Source organism: Gopherus flavomarginatus, chromosome 3 (genome assembly GCF_025201925.1).
Source record: "Gopherus flavomarginatus isolate rGopFla2 chromosome 3, rGopFla2.mat.asm, whole genome shotgun sequence".
Taxonomy (NCBI): Eukaryota; Metazoa; Chordata; order Testudines; family Testudinidae; genus Gopherus; species Gopherus flavomarginatus.
Window position 1 is genome coordinate 176911822 of NC_066619.1, and position 11876 is coordinate 176923697.

The 11876-nt window shown below is 41.5% G+C and overlaps 1 protein-coding gene across 2 annotated transcripts; it reads left to right on the plus strand.

The window, feature by feature from the left end:
* Positions 1–993: 993 nt before the first annotated feature.
* DDIT4L (DNA damage inducible transcript 4 like) lies at positions 994–6354 on the plus strand. 2 transcript variants are annotated; one of them, XM_050944484.1, is made up of 3 exons: positions 994–1190; positions 1702–1842; positions 2839–6354. In XM_050944484.1, exons 1-3 carry the CDS (start codon positions 1184–1186, stop codon positions 3321–3323), a joined length of 633 nt encoding a protein of 210 aa, XP_050800441.1. In that variant the 5' UTR covers positions 994–1183; the 3' UTR covers positions 3324–6354. The 2 variants fall into 2 exon arrangements, with proteins under 2 accessions (XP_050800441.1, XP_050800442.1); XM_050944485.1 differs by lacking the exon at positions 994–1190 and adding an exon at positions 1215–1388.
* The last annotated feature ends 5522 nt before the right edge of the window (positions 6355–11876 follow it).

Here is an 11876-nt window from a genome sequence, read left to right on the forward strand (position 1 = left end):
TAAGTCCCTTACCAAGAATCAACAGCTATTTACAGCACTGTAGTACACACACTAGAGGTGCAGCTCTTCCAAAAGAAATGAACTAGAGTTACCCCCTCCACTCACACAGAGATGTAATTTTCTGTACAAACCATTGGTATACAAGTTTTTATCAGTCAGTACATCAAGTATCTGTATATAGACAAGTTTAGCTCCAGTAATAACTAACTTGCAGGCATGATTTGAGAATTAATACCCTAGTTCTGCCCAACTGAAGCTCATTGGAGGTTTGATGTCACATTCATTCATAATTGTACACCACTTTGAAATCCCCCCTACTATTTGAAAGCACTACAGAAGTGCATATTATTATTAACTGTAATACTATGGCCTGAGCCTGATCTTGCAGTGGTATGAATTAGGAATAATCAGATTAAGTTAATAGAGTTATGCTGGTTTTACTCCAATGTGAGATCAACAGTAGGCTCTGTGTATCCTTTTTGCATTATTGTACATCTGTAATATGGCAGCCACCCCTTTATTCATAAACAGCTGCTGTATTAATAAAACATGCTGCATTAATAATACAATATTAGCCCAGTAAACTGCAGCTTGAAAACATCTCTGCACTGCGGGAGAAACATGCTTCATGAGTCCCACTCTGCAATGACAGAGAACAGGTCGATGGGAGGGGAAATGAAGGGGACACACGGACTCGGGGGAAATATGTGCGAGTGCATAAAAGACTACATCAGTGTGTGCAAAGATCCTGGAAAACGAATGAAATAAAAATTCTTCTTAACCCCACCCCAAGCACTTGGCTGCAAAATACACAATCGGGGTGGTGGAGAAGCCGGGAGCGCGTGCCGCTAATACCTCTGTTTGCAGCACACCTGTAAACTCAGCTGAATGACACAGGCTGAATGTGACGTGTCAGGTGATCAGCATTCCAGCTCTCCCAGGCCCTGGCTCTTTTTGACACTGCCGCTGACCAATCATTAGCCAGATCCCCTCCTCTCCTTCCCCATCCTCGTTCAAGCTGCTCCTCTTCACATGAGGGACTGGATGAGTCCTAACCTAGCTCTGCTTCCCACAGAGCCTCTTGGAACAACAGCCAACGAGAGGGGAAAGATCTGGCAGAGTAGAGCACCGCCTTGGGAGTGTGAATGGGGTGGGGAGAGGAAGAGCACGGACAGGTGGGGAAATGAGAAGTGCATAGAAATTGCTGGTGCCCTGGCAGCGGCGTGATCTGTGGGAGGGAGGGGTTAGGTGGGGTTGCTAATGAATAGTAACTGTATATATTAATTGTAGGTTTATAGTTGTTTGGGATTTGTGTACTTGTCACTGAAATTGAAAGCAGCTCTTTGAAATATAAATACTATAATTGAACTTCTGGGAAGTTTTAGCAGGTAAGAGGAAATCGTGTGGGCCGATTCCACTGGTAGGTGATTTAATTTTGTTCTTAATTAATGTTGCCCCCCCCCTTCAGTAGGAAGAGGGAAGGCTTTCATTTGACACAAGAAAAAACTATTCCAGGGGATGAGTTGTAAACGACATGACTGTGTCTTGGATTGTGTAACTAAACTCCAAGACTTCTTTTTTCATTTCTTAGCAGGCAAGTGTTCCTTCCTGAGAGTTGCTATGAGTTGAGGCTGCTGTTGCTGTAGTGTCTCTTGCTAACCTGTTTTGTTTGTAAGCCTGCTACATGTGCTTTCCTTTCAGTAAACCAGAAGGGCGTAAAGATCTGTTGGAGGTTACTTAGAGTGTACTTTAAAATGGTTGCAACTAGTAATGTAAGCAGTAAAAGCACTGCATGCATTTCAGAATTGCTGCACCAAGGCTTTCACCACACAAACATAAGCGGTGAGTATCTTTTGACCTTCTCAATCTTCTCCCCTTCCTTTAAAAAGTAAGGCTGCAAAAGAGAAGGAGGGGTCCACCCCCAAGTAGTGTTATAGCTTATCATTATGTGTTAGTGCAAGGATGTTTATAAATGGGGGGTTAACTGAGCAGAGGTTGTGCTCATGAATTATTACATGACTACAAGTGTGGAGGGGAGGGGGGAGTAATATGTTTTAGAGCTACCTCTGACTAATATTTTAGGGTTACTAAAATGATTTTCCTGGCTAAATAGTAGCTGCAAAGATGATCCTAATAAACTTTTCAGAATGAGTGGAAGATTAGATTTTTGCAAGAATTGCAGTAGCTTATCCTGACTCACTATAGGTGGCTATAAATAGACTTGTGAAACAGCTTAACTGCCTCTGCATATAAATGGGTTGTATTACTAATGCACTTGCAGTAAACTTCACAGCTTTCAGTAGTTTACTAGGTTGAGCAAGTTATTTTCTTCCATGTATGTACTAAACAATCTCAGCCCTTGGCAGCCTGCCACGCTAAGGGCGGATCACATTAGAAAGCAGATGACCAAGTGCAAAGCTATCACTTCTCCTTTAAGCAAACTAACTTCATGTTTTCAAGGGGCCAGCTTCCTTATCATCCTGCAGCGAGAAACACGAGTAATGATTGTGAAGTCCTCTTCTCAGTGGAGAATGACTTCATTAAGTTTTCAGTAATACATTTCTCTTGATTATGCTGGTTAACTTTATCATCTGTACTTTGAATTAGTTAAAGTGACCACAGACTGCTGTTGGCAGCACACACAAAATGTACATTGTGTAGTGTGGTTTCTTACATGAATGAGAATTAAAACTGACACTGTAGTATATTCATGCTGGCTTGCTGACTATCACTTCAGGAAAATTAACAGGTAGGCTTGTTGTCTGCCTCTTTCCAGTTACTGGTATGTTACTATGTGTCTTTCCTCCTCATGTCTTCTCATAATTAATTCCCCTGCAGACTTTGACTACTGGGATTACGTTGTGCCTGAACCCAACCTTAATGAGGTGGTGTTTGAGGAGAGAACCTGTAAGAGTTTAGTTAAAATGTTGGAGAACTGCCTATCCAAATCAAAGCAGACCAAACTTCACTGCTCAAAGGTTCTGATACCAGAACAACTAACCAAGAAAATAGCTCAAGATGTATTGCGGCTTTCTTCAACTGAGCCTTGTGGTTTGAGAGGTTGCATTATCCATGTCAATTTAGAAATTGGAAATGTATGTAAAAAGCTGGATAAGATTATCTGTGACTCCAGTATTGTTCCTACTTTTGAACTGACACTTGTATTCAAGCAGGACTGTTGCTCATGGCCCAGTTTCAGGGACTTTTTCTTTACCCAAGCTTGTTTCGCATCTGGCAGCAAACGTACTCTGATTTTGAGTCCTGGGTTTCGGCTTATTAAAAAAAAACTTTACTCGATTGGGACAGTTATTGAAGAATGCTAGAAATCTTGTTGCATGTTTAAAACTGTGCGTGATTTTTTTAAGAGGTACCTTGCTTTACAGTTTGATTTCATGCACAGCAACCTGGTGCAAAAGTAAATATTTCACAATTTTTCCAAGGGGTTATGTAGCAAACATAATTTGCTCAATCTAAGGACTATGCCAATTTGCACTGCAATCTCAGCAATGTGTACTTTTAAACTTCTTGAAGTGTTAAGGGGCAAATGACTAGTCAAAACAATAATCAGTTGTGTCTGAATATTTTTTGCTTTTTAAAAACTGGAAAACAATGCAATTTGGGCAGCAAAGATGGATTTAAAAGCAAGGTAACTTCCCAAGCAGAAATGCTAAATCATTGTCTTGGAAACACTTGCCTACCTCATACTTGGGTTTGAAAATGGAATGTCTGCACTCAGTTGCCCTCTTTTACTGGGCCAGAAAACTGAATCCTGGTATTCCCTTGCTATAGCCCTTCCTCCAAATGGAACCAAGAAACACTTTCGTTTGTCCTCCTGCTAGCTCCTCTCCCAAGTCTGGAGGATTTTTTTTTTTTCTGTTCTGGCATGGTAGCTCATGCACTTCAGAGGACACCTCATGGGGGTTTCAGTTCTCCACACCATCATAGTAGCCCTACTTTGGTTCTGGAATGTCCTGGCAGTTTCTCCCTCTCATGAACCTGCCCTCTTCATACTCCAAGGTAGCTAAAGTTTAGCTAGTGTTCAACCTGATGCTTACGTTGCTGCTCAAATGTCTTTCCACGCTGTCCCCCTCATCTTCGCTAGAGACTTCCATTTCAATTTTACACCACTTCTGTTGAAAATTAACTAGTCTTCCTATGCTCAAATAAACTGACTAGTTGGCCTAGATAAAACACAGGAATTTCAAAAGACCATGAACTGAAATAGTGACTGTCACTGTCTGTAACTGAAGCAACATCTTTCAGATCCGGCCAGGGGCAGATATCCCCACTATGCAGTTTGGGGGTGAGAGGCTTGCCTAATCTTTTAGTCTATTTTCCCTGCCGTGTTTCTCAGTAACAGTTCTCTGGCTATATGCCACTCTTCTGAGAGGGGGGGAAAAATCTGAAAGATGCATTGTGTCTCTGTTGTTGGCACTTGGGTTTCTTGGAAGATGACTATCAACAGATAATAGAAGGGAAACTGCCTTGGCAGACACGTACCAAGTGTCTTGGCTCCTAGCAGTCATTCTCTTGAAGACTTATCTTGCAAGTACTTAAGCTACATCAACATGTATGAAACACTTATGGCACAATTTGACACTTACCAAGTCTATGATGGAGGAGGGGGAAATGTGTGTGTTCTCAATCAAGTTGCATATTAGGTATACAGTGTAACTGGCTTAGTTGGATTACAGAACTGCACTCTTCTAACATTTGGAAGTTACTGCACCTCACAGCTATTGAGCCTTTGCCTTATCAGAATTGGACCACTGTAAACTGACTTGTTTTGCACTTGTACTGCTTTTAATGTTTTAATATCGCTGCCTTAAACGATGGTGTCACTTTGTATGGTTGGATCTCTCTGCACTGATGTATAGATGTTAGGTCCCCTCCCCCTGAACTGTTTGGCTTCCCTTTCGAACTTCAAGATAGCAATTACTTACTGGCACTGTTGTTGAAACCGATTCCCGTGCAAGAAAATGGGTTTGTCTCTTGACAATAAAAGTTCATATTTTTACCTTTCAAATGTAGGTTGTCTTTGAGATCATTCTTCTCTCATATTCATCATATGATGGTAGTGCCCTGGAACCCCCTCATGCTAGGTGCTGCACAGTTCCTGTTCCAAAGAGCTTGTGTTGTGTTCTAAAGCTTAGAACAAGGAACAGATGGCTAGAGGTAAACAAGGGAGTATAAGGAAACAATGAAAGAATGTTGGAGCTCTGTCCCGACTTCCGTTAAGCATCTGGCTGGGCCGTGCTCCTTCTTTCCTCTAACTGCCATTGTAATCCCCCTTCCTCGCTGCGGAGGCCAAAATGGCTACCACTGACCCCTACTGGAGGAACAGCAGGAATGTTGTTTGCCAAGAGGAGATCTGCAGTAAGGGTGTCTGTTAACCCTTCATACAAGGATGATGAGCTTCATTAGAAGGGAAGGATGAGTGTCTGAGGGGTTCAGTATTCATTCCTATACAACATAAAAAGCTTCCTGTGAGCTCTGCGCATGGCACACATCATGGAATATTCTTTCCAGCTGGGAATGTGGTGGTGTCCACTACTAGAAAAATGAAATGCTTCCTTAATAAACTACACAAATAATTATTTATAATGACTCAAATACAAGTGAGGTGGACACATTAAACTTTTATGATTCTGTTATGCAAGCACTACCCTGAATCTTACTAGAGCCAGTGAGAACTAAAGAAGCCTGCCAACTTGTCTAGTAAATACTTTGTCTATCCTCCACAAATACAGCTCCCATGTATATTCCAGCCATTTTGTAGATGACAGGTGCCTTCAGCAAACTACTGGCAACAGCCACCCTGGTGGTAAGTCTCGGTGACCAGGAATCGAATAAGCATGGGAATCAGCTGGCTCCTGTAGAGTGTGGAGGAGCTAATTTTGGAAGCATTGTCCCTGTTAAGGAGAGAAGCTCCAGCATAGTCAGTCCTCCATCTTTCACAAACATGGGTATTTTTAAAATAATGGATCCCTCTGTACTCATCTAGTACAGAGGGATCCGTTAGTGTATGACTGTAGCGCTACTAAGTGCAAACTTTTAAAACTCCTTTTCTAGGACCTGTTGATAGAGCAGGGTATCTAAACCTGCTCTTTTGACTAAATTCCACTGATATCACTGGTCTACAATTTTTGAGAAGTCATCTGCTTCAGAGATAAAATGTGATATTTATTTTGATGTGCTGAATTCAAATATGACAAAACAACTGGCTACTGTTTCTAAGATATTTAAGTTTTTACATTTTATGTCTATGTATATTGTGTAGATAGTAGAGTTTTAATCATAAATTGTAAACCTAGGTCTTTTCATGTGTTTATGGTTGCTTTACATGATGATATTTCACCTGTCCTGTTTAAGTAACACTTTAAAAATCAGTAAAAGGGTTATATAAATAATAGTTTTTTGCCTTTTGTTTCATAATAAATTTTTATGTACATAGTTTAGTCCTATTCAGTGTCTACTTGGCGCTTCTTGGCTTGTCTCTTGTATTCATTAAATGGAGCATCTCTTGTCACTATCCAGCAATAGTCTGCAAGCATTGATGGGCTCCATTTGCCCTGATAGCCTGCCAGCAGATTCCACAGCCGTAGTCTGGAGCCCAACAGCTCAGCCTTACTCTTGGGTAGTTCCAAACCCCTGGCAAGGTCATTCAGTTCACCTTGTGTTATGAGGTGTGGTTCAGAGGAGGAGAATGGGAGCAAATGTGGGTCCTGTGACATTGATGGTAGGACCAGAAGTTTCATCCTCTTCCTTGTCTGACTCAAGTGAGAATGATTCTGGTGCATCAGGAACCAGCAGCCCTTCTCTGTGGGGCACTGGGCATATAGCCGATAGAATGTTTGGATAAGGCACAGTCCACTTTTTCGTCTTTGACACACCTTTCCCAACTGGAGGCACTATGCAGAAGTAACAATTGCTGGTATGATCTGTTGGCTCTCTCCAAATCATTGGCACTGCAAAAGGCATAGATTTCCTTTTCCTGTTCAACCACTGGCGAAGATTTCTTGCACAAGTGTTGCAGCATATGTGTGGGGCCCACCTCTTGTCCTGATCTCCAATTTTGCAGCCAAAAGAAAGGTGATAGGCTTTCTTAAGCATAGTGGTTATACTGCACTTTTATGATGCAAAAGTCACTTCACCACAAACATAGCAGAAGTTATCTGCACTGTTCACACAAGTACGAGGCATCTCTGCTCACTTTGGCTGAACAGAAACGTGTCCCTTTGCAAAATCAAACACTGACAAATAAGAGAGCATGACACTGTATGATTTCTAGAGCTGATATAGGGCAATTTGTTCAGCAGAGTGATGTAAGCTTCGTTATGAGTGCATCATCCATGACTTCTAGGAATAACACGATGCAATTCATATCATGTATGACGCAATACCAGCTTCAGATTGCATCATTCATTGTTTTGCCTAAAAAGCAAGTACTGTCCAAACCCAGTCATAGATTTATTCATAGATCCAGTCAAAGATGTATTTTAGTCATTTCTGGTTTAAATTGAGATCCCTTCCCTTTATAACTCACTTATCCTCCGCCATTCCCAAGTCAAGGGTCGTATATACTGACCCAATAGCATATCTTGAAAACTAGAGCCAATCAACAATTTTAAGCATCATTTTCGTTCTCAGTGACCCAGAATAAGTAAAGTTGGACTACATTTATTTCAGAAGCATTTTGGCTGTAGAGCAGTGTATTCTGTTTACCTTTTAAAACTTCCACTGTTAGTGGGAACTACGCTATCGCTTCAGATTGGGGCAGTGAGGGAGTCTGTTCACCGTAATGTTCTGAAGCAAGTAGTCTTTGCGTGCAGCAGTATAGGCTGGAGGCTGTATATATGCTGTATAAGAAATAATTCAATTAAGCAGACTGAGAACCAGATTTGTCAATAAGAAAAGAAATAGGTTTTCCATTACAGCTGTTGTTGTCACAGGGAGCTGTTAGGTGCAGATGCTGGACACTTACAATATATAGTGCAATTTTTAATTGTTTGTTGATAGTTGTATAAACTTATTTCAGATTTAGCTGCTTAACCATAGTTTGCCTGACTGCATTATTGCAGAGAATCTTGAATGTTCTACTTATTAGGAAGTTAATTTTCTCTTACTGATGTTCAGTGGCATTCCTGTTTCCTTTTCTTCTGTCCCACCACCACTAGCAACAAGGTAGGTGAGTTAATGTTTTCTCTTTCATCAATGGAAGTTGGTCTGACAAGCTTTTTGAACTTACACAGAGCTCTTCTTTAGCTTGAAAGACAAGTTTTCACCAACAGAAGTTGGTCCAATAAAAGAGAGTACCTCAGCTACTCTCTCTCCTGGGACCAGATAGCTATGCCAACTCTCTGTCTCTCACTGGACCTGGCTTACCTTTGGTGGTAGACGTATGACCCCCCCTCCCATTTGATATGATAAATACGTAGGTAATCATTTTAAGTTGTAAGGAAGTAAATCACTGAAGTTGTTTTATAAATGCCACCTATCTACCAAACTAGTGTTAACTACAGCCTAGACCTAAATGATGTTTCTTAGAGGAAAAGTGTATGGTGTAGCTGCTAGTGCCAACTATAAATACTGAAAGCTACCTGGGCCTTAGGGAATAATAATTAGTGGGAAGAAATGCTTAGCTATGTGAACTGCTTCAAAGTGCTTGACACTTCCCTTATTTTAAAATTGAAAAGGTACACTGACCAGATGTGCATTAATGCACTTTATGTACAAGAATATAAACTGTGAAGCACTCCAGCTTGATTGCAGAAATGGACAAACCTGTTCAGGTGGTTGGGGTAGCTATTTTATTTTAAATAAAAAGTCTAAATCTATATAATTAATGGTTCTAGCTTGACTTTATTTCCCAGCCTCAGGCAGAGATAATGGAACCATCACCCTTTACATACTATCTTGACCACTGCACTATATACACTTTTGAAAAAAAAAAATTGGAAAGAGCCTGTTAGCTGCAGTGATGACCAAAACTAGCATATAGGTATTGCAGTTCCAAAAGTGCCTTCAACCTGGTAGTCTCTAGCTGGTGCTGTGCTGGGGGTACAGATTATTCCCTCCTTGCTTAAGGATCTGAAAGAAGAGCGAGAACTAGGGCTTGGGCACACAGACATTTTCCTACATGCTTGAGAACTTAGTCTGAGTGAAAAATAGCTGTGTCCAAAACCTTACCTCACCCCTGCCCCCAGCTACACAATTTCCTTTAATATATCTTCACACGCCCCTCTCCATCTTCTCCAGCTCTGACAGGAGCGAAGGAATATAACAACCATAATCAGTGCTGTGATGTTATACAGGAGCTTATCCTCAGTTGAATCAAATAGGCTGGTGTGTACACATGCCCCTGTGGGAGAGCAGACCTGGTGTTTCTGTGTATAGGCAGTGATGGGCTTCTGCTTCTGCACAATTATATTTACATTCACACACTTCAGAGCATCTCGCCTACACTCCTTGCCTCCCTCCCGGGCGTCCAGGGGGCCCTTGGTTCCCAGTTCCTCCTCTCCACCATTGAAATCAATGGGACATGTGCCTGCTTTATACTGGGTCTGAACTCAACCCTAATGTTTTCATTACACCCAGTTCTGTACTAAGCAGCCTACTGGCAAGGAGCTGCTGCACGTATATCTAACCCAATTCCTATTGTTGTCTGTGATTATTTGTTTATAATACTAGGAAAATGTCAATGCAATATAAATATCTTGTTTCCATGAGTGTCATGAGGAAGTAAAAACAATACAGCAGAGGTTACAGACATTGTCAGGCATCCAAAACAACAGTTTGAGTTAAAAGACCCGTGGCTCGAAGAATGGAACCATTTTCTTTAATATTTGCCTTAACTCAGGCTATGGCCAGATCAGAGCTGCTGCACATGAAACTTGCTGGCAATTTTGCTGCATTATCCTTTTGTGTGACAGCCAAAGTTTGCAATTAAGCCAAACACTATGAACCTTGTCCAGTAATGAGAACATTACCCATGTTTGTATGCACAATTATCAATGTGCATTCTCATGCTATTTCCTTTGTTATATCTGTGGGCAAGCAGTGTGTGTGGAGACTTGCTGCATCTAGTATTACCCTTTCCAGTTCATTCCATTTAATGTTTGTCATCTAGCAGTAACTGGGTTATTAATACTGTGACATTAGTTGTGTGTTTTTTTTCTACCTCAGCAAATACAACTGTGTAAACAGGAACTTCATGGACCAAACAACATTTGTTTTCAAAAAAATTTTTTTCCAATAAGGTGGTCTGTTTTATAGTTTGTACACACAGTACAGGTTTTAATAACCCCAGGTGCAGCTTCAGTATCTGTTTTCAGCTAACAGAAATGTGTGCATTTGAAAGTTATTAAAATCCCCAAATGCCCCAGGGTTACAGTGGTGTAAACAAAACTTGGGCTGCAGAGCTTTTTGCCCTGGGATTAAGCCAAGCCCTTCACATGTGCTGGCAGAAAACCCACTCAGTATCCTTCAGACCAAAGGGAAAAGTAGTAAACAATCCCATCAATCACTAGGAACTGCTAAGCACTGAGCTGCATATGTTTCAACCACCAGTATAGAAAGACATTGATAAATTGCAGTCCATCATCCCCTCCCCCTCCGTACACACAAAGGCTCTCATTTAGCTGTGTAGCATGGCAGAAATATGTAGCAGGGGCTAGTGCTAAGTATGAATAAAGGGTAGGCTGATTGATTTCTTTAAAAAATGCAGAGTATATAAAGCACTTTTTGGCAACCACTTCCATGACTCTTATTTATTTATTTTTATTTACTAAGCTGTACGGACTGCAGGCTTTGCTCCGGTGAGCCAGCAGTAGAGAAAGAAAGAAAAGATACAATGTATTTACTCGCTGTCTCCTGGTGGCCATGTTATAATTTTGTTTCTGGCTGCAGCATAAGATTGCTTACTTCATAATCCTGGATTGGATTTCTCCCATCATCCTGCTAAAGGGCTGTTGTAAAGAGCAGGCTGTTTTTAGTAGGACATCACCTTTCAGGCAAGGAGTCCAGTGTGCCTGTCATTGGTGGACCTTTTTAAAGAAAGGTTGATCTGAGAGGAGAGAGCCTCTTTTTCCTGTTGGCATCAGCAACCTTCTAACTAAGGCTAATACTGTTGTGTTGGACAAGTTATAAAAGAAAAGAGAACTCCAGCAGCTGCATGTACAGTATGGGTATTGTCCCACTCCAAGGTGACTATCATTGCTGGCAGTTTCTGTTCTCCATCCAAAGAGAAATCTCCAAAGCCCCAGATCATATTCCTTCCCTGCCCCCTCCCCCGACACACACACACACACACACACACACACACACACACACACACACACACACACACACACACACTCACTCACTCACTCACTCACTCACTCACTCACTCACTCACTCACTCACTCTCTCTCTCTCTCTCTCTCTCTCTCTCTCTCTCTCTCTCCCTTCATGCCCCAAAACACCTTCGCTCAGGATGTCAAACAGCTCTACTCTTTTTCTCCTCAATGGGAAATGGAGATATGGCTCTGTTAGCTAAAAGAGAGGATGCTTCATGATCCTCGGTACACCCGTTTCTGTGTGTTCACAGATGAGCCTCCTCTTAATGTCATCTCACTCACACCGTTACAAAAAGGTAGGCTGAGCAGTTCTTAATAACATCTTTCAGGCCAGGTCAGATGCTGGCATCCCTTCCAGATCTCTTTGGGGAGCTTGGCATTTTCTTATTTTATTCATTCAGAATTTCTCAGGAAAACTGATTCTCTTTATTTCCCCCATCCCAGCCTCTCCCTCTGCAAGTGGCTGTCTGCTTACCAGGCACCTTAACCTGAAAGGATAAACTAAAGCAGGGGAAGGCAAACTATGGTCTGAAGGGCTGG

What these genes read in the sequence shown, in the direction of transcription:
- DDIT4L (XM_050944484.1), top strand. An exon ending in TCACCACACAAACATAAGCG is followed by an intron (nt 1,843 to 2,838) that starts GTGAGTATCTTT and finishes ATTCCCCTGCAG; the next exon opens with ACTTTGACTACTGGGATTAC.